The sequence below is a fragment of the Candoia aspera genome, chromosome 3 (assembly GCF_035149785.1).
Source record: "Candoia aspera isolate rCanAsp1 chromosome 3, rCanAsp1.hap2, whole genome shotgun sequence".
Taxonomy (NCBI): domain Eukaryota; kingdom Metazoa; phylum Chordata; class Lepidosauria; order Squamata; family Boidae; genus Candoia; species Candoia aspera.
The window spans coordinates 160,775,426-160,790,890 of record NC_086155.1 but is presented as its reverse complement, the minus strand read 5'-3'; the positions used below and the strand labels follow the sequence as shown (position 1 = coordinate 160,790,890).

Here is a 15,465-nt window from a genome sequence, read left to right as displayed (position 1 = left end):
TGCCTGGGGTCACCGTGTGTGAGTGGGGCAGCCATATAAATTTGCTTAATAAATAAATAAAAATAATTTTAAAAGTCCCACAGCCACATTACATTCCAAACAGCTGTAAAAAGGAGCTTGTTTTTATCTCAAAGTACTGCCAAGAAGGGCTTATTTCAAATTCTCTCAGTATGGGCCATTCCCACTGGATGGTATCACAAGCAGGGCCTAACCAATCTTAAAACTTGAGTTTGATGTTACTGGGGGAAGCATTGTTATACATTCTTGGTTCTTAAGTTGTGAAAGCATTCACATACAAGTACTACATTGGGTTCATAGGCAACCAGTGCAATACTTTGAGGACTGGTATCATATGGTTCCATTTAATAACCTGGCACCTTTTTTCTGTAGCAGCTGCAGTTCCTACTCCATGTTCAGGGATGTTTCTACACAGAACAAATGCATAAGCCTGAAACTTTAATACTAACTTCATTATAGTCCAAGATCAACAATTTAATGAATGCATAAAATACATGAATCACAGCTACTGAGTATATGGTGTATTAATAATTAATAAGTGGATCCTTAACAATATCATAACAAACTTTGTAAACAAACACTCAGAATCTAGCTATCTTGCAAACGGCATCAGGCTGCTGAGAAAGAAACATAAACATGATCCGAATGATTGGGTTGAGGCGTTAAAAAAAAATTAAATTTACTTCCTATGCCTATAAATATCTCTATACCAATGTAATATAGGAAAAAATGAGCAAGAGCTTCAACAGATCCAAAATCAAAAAGGCAGAGGTATTCACTACAAGGTGTGTTCTATCCTCCATCTCAGCTGATGTAAGAGCATTAAAACTTGCCTTTGCAATTCTCCACAATATTTGGGCATGATTAAGGTGATAGAAAAACATGGTGATTCTCACCTAGGATTCAGCTTCCAGGATTTGAAATTTTGGGGTAGTCACTTCAGTTGCCCATTTATTAACATTGAAACAACACAGAAAATTTCAGCATGTTAATCCACAGAAGTGCTAAACTTTCACACCCACATATTCCTATGGGAAAATAAAGTACCCTTACTAATTGGTGCTACTGAACTTCAAGTCTGAAGGCTATATTTTTTGCATCTGATGGAAACTCAATTCATTTAAGTAGGCACTTTTTATGACATATAGCAACTCCTCTTGCTATTCAGGATATGATAATTGCAAATGTTGGATGATAGTTACTAAGAGTGAAATATTCCTACTGAATAGCAAAAAGAGTAAAAGCTTTTATATAAATAAGTAAATGCTCAAAAAGAAATCCCTATAATAAACACATTTTGTAAAATCACCAGTGAAGTGTTCTTCATCAATTTCCCCCCTACAGATTCCTTGCCCCTGCTTTTTAATGTTTTAACCATGTTTCAAGTAACATATACACAGAATTTTTGTGGGCAACCTTTTTGTCTACACTATGAAAACTTGAAGATATATTCTAACTTACCAAACCTCTTATAACCAAAGGACTGAACCTCTTCCTCTTCTGCAAACTCGTCTGTTAAAAAAAAAGAGATATGGACATCAATATAGATGTCAATATAAGATAAACTAGGATACTTAATTTAGATAGTTTTGAATATTATAAATATATATGAAAATACATCTAGAGCTACTGAAAAGTCTACATAGGAACTGCATTTAAAGATAACATTTGATTCAAAGTAGTATGAAAAGTATCAACAGCATTCCCCCTTACTGCTATTTATTTATTTATTGGTTGGTTGGTTGTTTCTACTATTAGTTGAAATGTAACTCTTGAAGCTCTATTTGTCTGAATCACAAGTATATCATCTGGTCATACTCAGCAGTTTGTGTATGGAAATTATTGGGTGGTCTAATATGTAGTGTAATAGAACAGTCTGATTTTTCTTACAAAACATTTTAAAAAGAAAAGTGTATCTGGCTTGAAATATATCATTGTTGCAACTACAATAACACAAACAAAGAAAAATATTTAACCCCATTCTGACTTGGAAGAGGAGAAAAGGAACTCCTATGAACAACAGAGAAGACCACTTAGTAAGGTATTTGGAAGTTTCTCATCTCATTCACAGTCATTCTTCTATAGATTTTTTAAAAATAGGTACAAATAATATGTTACTCAGTACTGAGAAATTTAAATAGAAAATTAATTCCATTGCACATGTATGCAATTTTGATTGCACATGCAGCTAGTAAATTCCCAAAGTATACCAGTATGTAATAAATTCTGAAGACAGAAAAAAGAGCAAAATTGGCTTGCCAACAACACAATGAGAATGGATGGTGACCATCAAACAATGTCTGACTGTAGCTTGCTTTGGTATGTGGTCTGCCCTGATAGCAGCAGACTTATGAAGTATGTCACGAGAATACATTCACAGTCACCTTCATGGTTGAATGAGAATTAAAGCTGAGTCTCTACATTTCTAGTTCAACACTAAATCCACTGATTTAGTATTTTCCAGGAGTGGGTGTTCTTAAGCAATGTCTTGAGAAAGGTTACTTAATATGCATCCAAAACACATTTCCATGTATCAACAAAAAATGTGAAGTAAAAATGGCATAATTTCTATACTGATGTTATATGCCTAAATAGTACATGTGGCCATATGTGAGTCACTAAGCTCAGGAAAGGAAATTGAAGGCTAAGACCAAACTTTTATACTCATACAGATTCAAAATCTTTTCTTTCTTTGGCAGCCTATCAGTTCCACAGGGTTTTTGGACTTCAAGATTATTTCAATGGGACTGTTACAATCGTACTGCTAAGCTTTATTAATGTCGTTCTTGGCAAGTGGAAGAGAGTTAAGTTCTTGTCTTGTAAAATATAAGTAACTCAAGCATGATTTTAGCAAAAAGTACTCAGAAACTGAGAAATGGTAAGAGCAAATGTGGCCCTTAATTTTATCCTAAATTTGATGATGTAACTGCATTTATCACCAACTGCTATTGGAATTTTAATCACAAATACATAAGTGGATCTTGAAACTTAGTATGGAACTTGTGCTAAGACAGTTCTGAAGGAAGTAAAGCATTTCCTGCAGCTTCTATTTAATTTAATAATAAAGAATTTGAATTTACTAAGCATATCTTTGTGAATATTTAAATAGTTCATAGGGCCTTACAAATCTAGATTCACAGCATAGTTGAATCTTAGTGGAAAAAACTACAGCGGCCACTTAATGATACAATGATAATTTATCTTAGTTTGTAGTATATGGGAATTTACTAGCTGCATATGCAGTCAAAATTACATACATATGCAAGGGAATTAATTTTCTATTTAAGTTTCTCAGTACTGAGTAACATATTTTAGCCTGATTGAAATTAAGCCATATCATTTATGTTCAAGTATTTCTTCCATATTAAAAATGACTTGTTTTTTTAAAGCCAATGACATTCTTGCATAAGCATTAAACTCAAACATTTGTTTTGCAGCATTATTTTGTACAGATAATTGCCATACTTGCATGAGCAATATTTTGAGCCTTAGTAACAATACACTGTAAACAGAAGTTAAAATATTCAAAAAATATAAACAACTGATATAATGGTGCTGAAATGTCATGTATAGGTAGTCCTTGTTTAGTGACCACAATTGGGACCTGCAACTTAGTCGTTAAGCAAAGCAGTTGCTAAGTGAAACTGTGACTGTGCTTACAATCTTACTTCAGCTCTCCTTTGCTTTACAGTCCTGTAAAGGTTGTAAATGCAAGGATTGGTCATAAAGTTACTTTACCATCAGTGTCACAACTGCAAACAGTCACTAAATGAGGCAATGGCTAAACAAAGACTACTTATACTCAGAGAATGAAATCAGGCACGTAACCAAAAGAGAAAGTTTCAAATGAAGAGTTGAATTGAATTGTCCTCACACAAAAAGGGTCCTCGCAAAGAGTGGACCTACATATTGTCCAGTCCTGATATATGCCCAATCTTTGGGAATATCTGGCCATGTTACCCATCAGAATGGAAGCACTCTTGAACTTAAACTAAGGTGGTGCCCTAGATCCTATTGCAGATGTATTGTTCAATACTCAGCAATAAAATTGTTGCTGTGTAATGAATATTTCATTTTTTAATAGTAGTTTTATTAAAGATTTTCCAACAATAAAAATTTTTCCAACGGTGAAACTATTTTTCCCAAACTATTGTTTTTACAACAGTAAAGGTTTTTACAACAGTTAAAACAAATACAAACTGAAAAAATAGAATAAAAAGAAAGAGTAGAAGGTGCAGAAAAGAATAAAAAAAGGAAAAAATAAAGAGAAATAGAAAAGAAACAAAAAATAAGAATCTAGTAAAGAAAAAGAAAAGAAATATATAAAGAAGTGATTTCCCTCTTCATCACAAGCATAAACAATTTTAGTAACTTACTGTATCACCTTCTCTTAAAATACAAATGATCTCTTCTTCCCATATCCCATCTCTTATCTCTTATACTATCTCTTATCAATAAACAAATCCATAAAGCATCATCATTTCAGTCCTGGTGTAAGCAAAAGTCCATTAAGGGTTACCAGAGATAACAACGTATCTATTTTAATTCTGATCAAATAAACCAACTTTATATTCCTTCCTCTTACTTCTAGCAATCTTAACCTTTAGTCCCTTCAAATAATGTCCTAGAACTTGATTTCTTTTCATTTTTTCTTTGTCCCTTCTCACAAAGTTCTTCCAAACTTTAACATGCCTCTTTTGTAAATCCAGTATAGGAAAATTATCCAGGTCACTCTCTTGGTTTGTTGTTTGTAAATCCCTTTTAATTATCAATACATCAGCCAGTTTCTTTTGTATGTCCACTGTAACATCTCTTTCCATGCCATCCTTGTAGCCTGTCATTTGTAGATCCACTTTCAAATCAGTCTCAATCTTGTCAGGCAGAACTTGTTCCTTTTCTATAACATCTTTTAAACACAGTCTATCTATAAAGGCAGACACTATTAAAATTAACCTCTGGGTCCATTGTTCAAAAATATCCTTCACTATGTTCAATGTTAGATTATTTTGCTTCAAACTATAATTGTAAGTCGAGTTTGAGTGTTCTCCTTTAACTGTAATCTTTAGTTCCCTCTAGTTCCTACTGTCCAATTTTTAAAATCATATATATATGTATGGTGTGTGTGTCTGCGTGTGTAAATTCAAAATAAAAGTATTTTCTCACGGCAAGGATTCTTTATAATTTATTCCAAAATCTTATTTCAAATTTATCTGGATTATAACTTTGATTTTAGAAAGTCACAAAGTCCATTTGTAACTTTCTAAAATCAAAGTTATAATCATCACCCTTTTGTTGTTTATTCCCCAATTTTTTTAAAAAAAGTTCTTAAACTTGTAGTTAAAACTTCTTTTGCTAAGGATTGAAGGAAACTCGCCTGGTGTAAAACCTTTTGATCCAAAGGTTTATAATACTGAAAAGCAGTTAATAAGCTATTTCTGAAAGTGATTAGAAAAGGAAGTATGCACACTTAGCGTCCTTTCAAAGGTGCCAACTGCGGTTTGAGCAAGATGGCTATTCCCTCATCTCCCAGAGCTCTAAACCCACCAGAGACTGCTGCCTTGCAGTTTCCTTGTGAGAAAAAACTGTCTGGAGCACTTGTGGGCAGTCTCAGGTCCTCTCCTTGTCTGGAGAGGAATTATTGAAGAGCCAGTCTACTTGCCGGCTCCTCATTCTGCTGTGGTCGTTGGCTCCACTCTTCTGAGCCATCTTCGATCTGCCAGTTCTTCCCTGGAAGTCTCTATATAATGCATATTTCAGAGAAAAACATAAAAAAAGAGTCTAACACACTCATATTGGAAAACTCCTCAAAAATAGAATGATCGATAAAAAGGAAGTTCAAAAGAAAAGTCAAGAGGATCAAGTCTCTAAGCAAGCCAGGGAGTTAGACAAGTTATAATTTGCAGCTTGACTAGAAGCAGTTAGCCTTTTGAATGATACAGGAGTTTAAGCCCTGAAGCAGAAAGCTTTTGAAAACAAAGAAAATGGGAATGTGTTAGAAGGTCTCCTTTGCTGGAGGTCTCCAAGCTGAGACTGGATGCTCATTTGTCAGAGATGCTCCAGTGGTTGCTACACTGAGGTGGTTAGACTAGATGAACTCTAAGATCCCTTCTAACTCTTCCCAGCTAATGGAACAAGATGTCTCAGTGAACTCCATGTAACTTGCACAGCCAGAATCCAACTTCAAGTGAATCGGAGCAGCATTATCCAACATATGCCTAGAGGAGTCCTTACAATGACCTTGCCAAAGTTCCCTGGCCCATCTTTAAGGAGGAGGAACCAAGACACCTAACAGTATTATTATGTTTTGTTACTCTTATTGCCAGAAGGCAATCCTTAATAAAGGTTCTTATCGATGCTTGGTCATAGGCATTCTTCATTTTTCTCCAGCAACACTCTAGGGATCTCTTGTGCCATTTCATTTGCTGGAGTCTCTACAAAAAACAGGGGGCCCTCCAGAATACACACACACACACACACACACACACACACACACACAGAGTCTATACAGGCACAATCCATCCAAAGCCACTGTCACCCACTCATTCCAAGCAGCGAAGAAGGCCTCAGTCAAGCTATGTAGCAGAGCTTCAGGAACAACCCCAAATTCTCTCCAAATCCCACCTGGGTCCATTATCTTTTGGGATGGGCCAATCAAATTGGTCCTTTTTTCCTGCAACAGGGAGCAGCCACAGAGAACTTCAAGGCTACCAGGGTTTTTTGTCATCTGTCCATGACAAAGGAGTGATGATGACCTCCCCCAACTCCAGATCATGTCACCGCTGCCCTGAGACAAATACAAAGTCTAGAGTGCTATCTCCATTATGAGCTGGGGCATCAAAAGACTGGATCAGGTTGATGGTTGCCATGGTGGCTATGATCTCCTGAACTGCCTTTAATTCTGGGCCAAAAGAAGGCAAATTGAAGTCTCACTGTACCACAAATCTGAAGAACTCCACTACCAATTTGGTCACAGCATCAAGCAGCTCAGGCAAGGAAACCCATCTGACCCTTAAACCTGAATTTGATAAACCGTGTCTCACATCTGGTTATTTATTTGATTTTATTTCAACGCTGCCCAACTTCAAGCCAACTAACATATACAACATATATCAAACACATGTAACAAGAGGTTCTGTCCACTCTACTCCAAGGCCTGGGAGAATGGCCAGGTCTTTAAGGCCTTCCAGAATGCCATCAGGGTGGGAGTCATCCACATCTCAGGGGAACTTCATTCCAGAGAACAGGTGCCGGTACTGCTGGTAGTTTTAACGGAAGGTTGGCAAGGAAAAATTAGGTAGTGGTGTGTATCTCTTCCCATCGGTGTGTAGTACACAGAACTTTATATTCCTATCTAATGGCTCAATATGTAGTGAGAATTAAGCAAGCATTTATTTTAGTTACTAAAGGGTATACTTGGTTATACTTTATTTTGCCCTCTCCTTGGTGGGACACCTGTGATATTTCTCATTGTCAGCCAAAAACCTTGGGAAACAAATACTCCTTAACTTTGACATAAACATATAGTCCTTAACCTTGATGGTCTCACTTTTGGCAGAACTAGACAAAGCTTTCCAGCACAAGGTAAGATTAACTTATCCTTGGCAAACTCCAGTGAGATGAGACCACTGAAAAGGGGTGTGAGTAATGGTGGTTCAGAACCTATATAAATTAGTCAAAATTCCCATGGAATATAACTTTGATGCAGATCTGATTGGGAGGGTGCTGAATGTTTGCTGGCTTTGAATGGGTCCACCAGCTGTCATCTTTTGGGGATTCCGTGAATGGCAGAAGGGGCATATGTTCTTTCTTTGTCTTATTGTATTATTCAGTATACTCTGTTGTTGGAGTTGGCCCATGTACAAATTTAAATAACAATAATGATAACAACATTCATGAATATTCTTTGATTGCTGTCTTGGGTGGTGTTTTTATGCTATTTATTTATACTGCCTTGGAATAAAGCCTTAAGTGCTAATACTGTATTATCATAGCTTCCGAATCCAAAAGAACTTGTAACCTAACCCTGCTGGGCTGGGAACTTAGCAATACAGTGCTGTGACAGAGAAGGCACACTTCCAGGTCCCACACTGTTTAATCAAGGGGACCTGGTGCATGCCCACTGTTCATTATATATTCAAAGAAAATACAGCAACTATGGAAATAAAATAAAGACAATTAAATGAAGAAAGAAAAGTATTTTTAAAACATATAAGTGGTCCTCGTTTAACAACCACTCATTCAGCGACCGTTTGAACCTGCAACGGCACTGAATGAGTAGTAGTTACGACTGATCCTCAAAGTTCTGGCTGGTGCAGTGCTCCCATGGTCACATGATCACAATCTGGGCACTCAGCAGCCAGCCTGGATTTCCAACCATCACAGTGTCCCATGGTCATATGATTGCGATTTGCTACCTACCCTGCTGGCTTCCCACAAGCAAAGTCAAAGGCGAAGCCAGCAAGAAGTCAGAAGTTGTGATCATGTGATGTCCTTGCTTAACGACAGTAACTGGGGACTGCCAGAACTGCTGTCTCCAAGTGGTGTGGTCACATGACATAGTGTTTTACAACCTCATCACTTAGCGATGCAAATTCCAGTCCCAATTACCATCGTTAACTGAGGACTACCTATATATTTTTTCCAACTAGTTGACAGTAACTGGAAATAACTTAAAGAAGAAGAAAAGAGCACTTTATACAGTACAATGATTTCTGCTGATTCAGGGCCTTTGGAGGGTAGGGGACTCCATACAGAGTATGGTTGTGTAGAAGAATACAGAGGTAGCCTTGAAGAAATCTTGTAACAGCCATTATGAAAATACAAGCTTAGCCCACAAAGACATGTGAGGAAGAAACTCAGGATTGTCCCACCTTATCACTCTCTGGCATAAGCGGGGGGAGAAAGGGAGAAATAGAGAAACTCTGCCAGGCTTTCAAGATTCTGTCATTTATGCTGTAACAATAGATTTCCATAGTTCTTGTGGTATCTGTTTCCTGATCTGGCCTACTTTAAAGAGCTGACATCAGTCCTGAAAGCCTCACTATTCTCTGTTCAGACAGGTATCAAACCTTGCCTTTGATCATGGAGATGGCATCAGATCCTTGGGGCATGACGTTGTCCACAGAACCACTTGCTGAAGCACTGTTACAATATCAACAGCAAGTAGATACACAAATAAAAGACCTTGGCAATGTCATGGTACAACTAACACAGCATTTAGGACAAGTCTTGCCTCAGCCAGGAACAATACAGCAGTCTATAGACCAACATATTTTTCTGTACTCTCATGGGAGATTTCCAGAGAATTTTGGAGGAGCCCCATATCAATTTCAGACTTTCATAACTCAGTGTGAATTGTTTATGGTGGGTCAGCTAACTGAATCTCCTTTGGATTGCATCAAGATTAGTTTTGTTCTGAGTCTGCTGAAACAAGGGGCAGCCAAATGCTCATTGAGGGCAACGATCTATTACTGGATAATTACCAGAACTTTATGCAAAGACTTAGAGCTGCATTTGATGATTCAGCTAAAAGAGCAAAGCATCAATCAAGAGATTCACAAACTAAAACTGCCAGAAATGTGGGTGGAATGATCTAGCTCTGACTGATCAATTTCAAGAAGGACTTACTGGTGAGTCAGTAAAACAAGGCACCCAGAGAATTTGAAAGAGCTGCTCCAATACTGTGTGTTAATTGATGGGTGTTTGGAAAAGTTGAGGCATGGAGGAAATGGTATGGAAAGGTTTTATAGCCTCTCTTCACCCCTACCTCATCTGTTTGGCTCCTTGGACACCAGTGCTGGAGAACCCATGCAGTAAAAAGATCCCTGTTCTCAGCAGAGAAATAGAGAAGGAAAGAGCTCAGTTTAAGTTTCTACTATGCAGCCCTCGGACATCTGGCCAAGACTTGCACGGCTAAAGTACAGGCCTATGAGTCAGCTGCAAAGTGCCACACCAGTGGAACTGCAGGCAACACAGCAACCAAGTGCCCAATTGCTCCAAAGCCTTGTTTTCAGGAAACTTTGCAGGCTTCTTTCTCAAAAGAATGGCCAGGGCAGCCTCAGACAATCAAGATGAGCCCAGGCAACCGACAACAGGAAAGGACATTCTATTCTCCTGTCATTTTTTATTTAGACTCAGGTTTGGAAATACCGGGAGATGCGGTGGTGCTGCGGGTTAAACCGCTGAGCTGCTGAGCTTGCCGATCGGAAGGTCAGCAGTTCGAATCCGCATGACGGGGTGAGCTCCTGTTGCTAGTCCCAGCTCCTGCCAACCTAGCAGTTTGAAAACATGCAAATGTGAGTAGATTAATGGGTACCGCTTCGGTGGGCAGGTAACGGCGTTCCGTTTAGTCATGCCAGCCACATGACCATGGAAGTGTCTACGGACAAACACCGGCTCTTCGGCTTTGAAACGGAGATGAACACCGCCCCCTAGAGTCGGACACGACTGGACTTAATGTCAAGGGAAACCTTTACCTTTACCTTGGAAATACCACTTTCAGTTCTTATGGACTTTGGTGCCTCAGCCAGTTCGATAGACGAGACCACAGTGCAAAGTTTTACATTACCCATTTAGTTATTAGAGAAATCTACGCTTGTGGAAACAATTGACAGGAAAGCTCTTTGAGCTAGTCCTGTTTTGCAACACACTACACCTTTGCAGCTGGCAACAAACAATCATCCAAAATCTTTGCTACTGTATGTCTGAGCTTCCTTATATGTGCCCATTGTGCTGGGTACCCATAATCCAGATGTTTACTGAAAGCAATGAACCATTTCTTTTCCATCTTTAAGATGTCAACAGCACTGTTTGCAAGCTTCCTACTCTTTTTCCTCTCCAGTTCACTGAATCCCCTTCCTTGCTGGAAAAATATGTTTGCTGATGTTTTGGGGGAGGAGGAAGCAAGAACTCTGCCTCCCCCTTGAGTGTGTAACATCAATTTGAAGCCGGGGCACAGATCCTAGTTAAGAGGCCATACCCCATGTCAGATGATAATCTGAGGAAAGTTTTTATTTACCCTTCAAAATTTCTAGCATCTGTAAGCACATTTTTCATACCCAACTGTTGCCTCTTGCAAAATTTGCTTATAACAATATGTTCTTCCATTCTTCCTGATTTTATGCAGGAAAGACAGGCTGCTCTGCTTCTCTTAAAGAAACACATAGATTTGGCAAAGGTTGCACACAAGCAGGCTGCAGGTGCACACAGGACAAAGGGTGCTAAGGTTGCAGCAGGAGATTTAGTATGGCTCTCCACTAAATGTTTGCTTTCCTCCTGCCCAAAAATTTGGACTCAGAGTTCATTGGTGCCTTCCCAGTTATCTAACAAATTAACCAATTGCTCCTTTATTGACAATTGCCTGCTTCTATGAAGGTTCATTTGGTCTTCCACTGGTCACTGCTTGTGCCTGAGGATCTCCCTGCTCTCTGAATTCTGAACCCGTTCCTCTCCCCATCCCATTTGTGGTGGATGGGGAAGAAGAATATGAAGCAGAATGCATTCTAGATTCTAAATGCAGGAGGGGATACTTTGAGTATCTGATTCACTGGGAGGGCTACCCTGAATCTGCAAAGTCTTGGGAATGCACAACAGATGTCCATACTGATGGAGTTTTTAAAGGTTAATAAAAGAACTCCAAGCAGCTAACAACAATCTTGCAATGTAGAAGAGTGAACCAAAACTTGCACATTAAGCTTAATTACATTCCAAAAATAATTCAGTCTTCACATAGTAGTTAGATGAAGAAAAAAAAAGGTAGCTTACATTTATTCAGTAGATCTGGATACAAGTAGCTTCATAGTAGGAAGCACTTATTCATCACTAGTTCTTTGTAGACACTTTCTATGGAAATAGAAAGTCTGTGTGCAAGCGAGATGAAAGGGATGAGAGCTGCATTCTGCAGCACCTCCTGCTTTCAGGTATGCCCAAGAGGTAATGGAGATTGTTAATCCCCAAACCCAAGGAAGAGGAGGAAGTGGAAATCAGGTGACCCATGTGACATCCCACAAGCACAATAGAGATGAGTTTACTAGAAAGACCCCCTTATGCTTATGAGACAGTGCTGAGTTGACCCCTGATAATTCCAACACATACTCCATGCCTAGTACACCAGTTTCATCTGAAATTCTCACACAAGTTCCATTCCCATGATATGCCACCATTATCAATAGACAGTGAACCTCAGGATGAAGACTCTACGTTTCTCATCATGACAGACTCTCCAGTTCAGGCCACAGTGCAACAGTCGGGAAGTGGGGGTGGGGGGACTTTTCAGCTCCATCTGACTATGGCAGCAAGACTCATCTAGTGACCTTGAGGAGCTGCCAAACTGGGGGTGGGGTGGGATTGTAGTTGGTTCCCACCATGCCAGCATTTTCTTTGCATGGTAGAGTGGAGATTGACTCCAATGGGGGAAGGGATATACAGGAGTATGGAGATAGCCCCGAAAAAGGTGTGTAACAGCTGTTAAGAAAACATCAGTTTAGCCTAGAAAGACAGCAGGAGGTGAGGAAGAAACTCAAGATTATCCTGCTTTGACTCTCTTTGGTGTAAGAGAGAGGGAGAGAGATACTCTGTCAGACTCTCAAGATTCTGTTATTTTACCTATACCAATAGAGTTTTAGTAGTTCTTGTGGTGTCTGTTTCCTTACCTGGCCTATTTCAAAGGGCTGACAGGTTCAGTATTGAAAAGTTTCAGATGGCATGAAACATTTTGTTCAAGGCTATAAAAATAATTCCAATGCAGTAAACATAAACCCAATGATTTACTGTGCCACTAAATTCAAATGGTAAAATAATAAAATAAAATAAAATTCAGAATTTCGACATTGACAACATGCCACTGGCAAATATAGAAATGGTAATCCCAATCCAGCTCTGGAATATGACATTAGGGAAGGATGAACTTAACTTCTGAAACCAGATCAGATATTACCTCCTGAACTGCCCATGAGAAGCAGCAAGCCTCAAATTTGTGTGTGTGATAGCGTATCATATTCACCTGTTTTTCAGATTTTTCTGAACAAGTCTTGCTTTCAGTGTTAAACTTTTTCATTCTGATGTCCTTTTCATACTGAATTCACAAGTAAAGATAGTCTTTATAGCTACTGCCACTACGTTACTGTATGGGGCTTTGTCTATTGGACTGTGTGTGTAATTGTTCAGGATACTTCAAGAACAGGTAGACTACAAGTTATTTTAACATTGTGTGAATATCAGAATGATCTCCTGGTGCTGGCAAAGTGGTATGTTCCTATACAGGCAGCTGTCGCTTAATGACCATTCATTTAACAATGGTCTGAAGTTATGATGGACTTGGAGAAAGTGTTTTACAGCCTGTACTTACACTTGCAACTGTCGCAAACCATCACACCACCCCTGAGGTCATGTGATCACAATTCTGGCACTTGGCAGCCAACTCACATTTATAGCCAGTTGCAGTGTCCTGCAATCACGTGATGGCAATTTGCGACCTTTTTTTGCCAGTTTCCAGCAAAAAGCATCCATTGGGGAAGCTGGATTTGCTGAACGACTGGAGTAAAATTGGGTCTGGTCATGTGATGATTCACTTAATGACCGCACCGCTTAACCAATTTTTCAGTCCCTATTGTAGTCGTTAAGTGAGGACTACCTGTGTTACGTTTTGCTTCACACATTTATAATAAAATGTGTGTATTTCTTTGATTACGCTGTTGGGCAGGAAATGAAACCATGGGTTCAGCAAACTAGGTTAAAAGGGCACATGATAGTTTCTAATTATTTTAGAAAATAACAGAAAGAAGAGACACAGTCACATAATCTAACCATAGCTTATTTAACTATGGCTTACTTTAAAAAAGTCACACATTAGGTTTATTTATTATTCACATTTCTATCACCGCCCATCTCCCCCTAAAAGGGGGTTTAGTATACTTAATGCATTAAGTTAAAGGCCATCTAAGTGAAAGACAAGTTAACCATCAAGTTTACCATGATGTGTGAACTTAGTCAATATGTCATCACAGTCTCTGAAAATATAACAAGGACTAACTTGACACCTGGGTTCCTTTTAAGCTCCATGCAACCCTCCCCTGACTTTTTTATAACTTGCACTTCATCCTAGTAACTGTTTTGAGAATGGTCAAGCCCTCCCAAATGGAAGCCACACATGAACCAACATGCCCTCAAAATTCTACATATCCACTGGCCAAAAGGTTGGGGCCCTTAAATTTAATTATGGGAAAGTCAATATAAGACAGGTACAGAGAAAAATCTGAGATGTGTTAGTAAGAACAAGATTTCTAAGGATCATCAGTAACCTAACTGGAAGTTTTCAGGTTCTGTTCTTTCCAGTTTAATCTCTATGATCCACCTATCCAGGTGTATTCTAGTAAGCGCACACACTTACATTCTGCACCTGAGAAACAGGTTTTTACTTTTCTGTACATGAGGGAGATTCATAATCACAAAGGGATGTGGAAATGCCCAGTACAAATATACTGACTAGAACTTGAAAGCCTATCCATTAGCCAGGGGACAAGTTGCATCCCCTGACTCCTAAAAATAACATTAAGGCAAAGGGAAATATCAGTGCGGCTGTTCATATCACTAAAGGAAAAACTCAGGGAACTTTCTTTCTCTTTCTTTAATAGATACTTAGCTCCTCCTGGGCCTGGGAAGCTGAAGGAAAGCATACTCTAGCCTCATCTATTGGCCAAGAGACCAAGAGCTCCCAACAAGAGAAATTCAATCTGGCTGCAAAGCCATATAATGCTGGTTGATAATTCACTGTTCTTTTATTGCCTTGGAAAGCTGGTCTACCTCCACTATCTTTTCTTTGCAGACCTTAGTTTTTTTAGTTACTAAAACTGAGGATCAAGCCTGTTTATTTTTAAATGTGAGTCACTTGTAATTATTTAAATGTCATAAAATTGCAGCCAATAACATTAAATAAATTTAGTATTCCCATTTAATCACAACTACTGTACGTTCTTGCTTTCATTTAGTAAACATGAAACAGCTGTATTTTTGCCATATACTTAACGTTTACATTCTTAAGAATTTGTACTTCATTACAGAGTAGTTTTATAGCCTCTGCTGATACTTATTTATTTCATTAATAAATCTATAAGATAATGCAATAAGCTTATAGATTATTTATAGGTTTCAGATTCTATTCACTATAATCATTTGGCTTCAGTTGGTAACCATTTGTAAAATTAGTAAAAAAAAAAAAATCACCTAAATGATTGGAAACTTTGATCCCAGACTGGGTGAGGACTTCTCAATAGGAGAATGAAAATGATATGTTTTTCACATAACAACGTTTCTCATCTTTTTTTCTTTTTTCTTTAAGTCAGCCATTTATGAAACAGCTGAGGAGAAAGTTGAAATTTGGCAAAGAAGCTGAATTTTTCAGGAAATATCATGGCAGAAGGAAGGCAGTCTTCTTCATCAATGCAATTTTGC

At 38.4% G+C, this 15,465-nt stretch overlaps 1 protein-coding gene across 1 annotated transcript in view; it reads right to left on the bottom strand.

Moving 5' to 3' along the window:
• Positions 1–15,465, bottom strand: part of COLEC12 (collectin subfamily member 12) — a 106,544-nt gene that overhangs the window by 88,463 nt on the left and 2,616 nt on the right. The window contains exon 2 of the mRNA XM_063299157.1: positions 1,480–1,530. Within this exon, the coding sequence (XP_063155227.1) occupies positions 1,480–1,530 (51 nt within the window). The remainder of the gene's footprint in view (positions 1–1,479; positions 1,531–15,465) is intronic.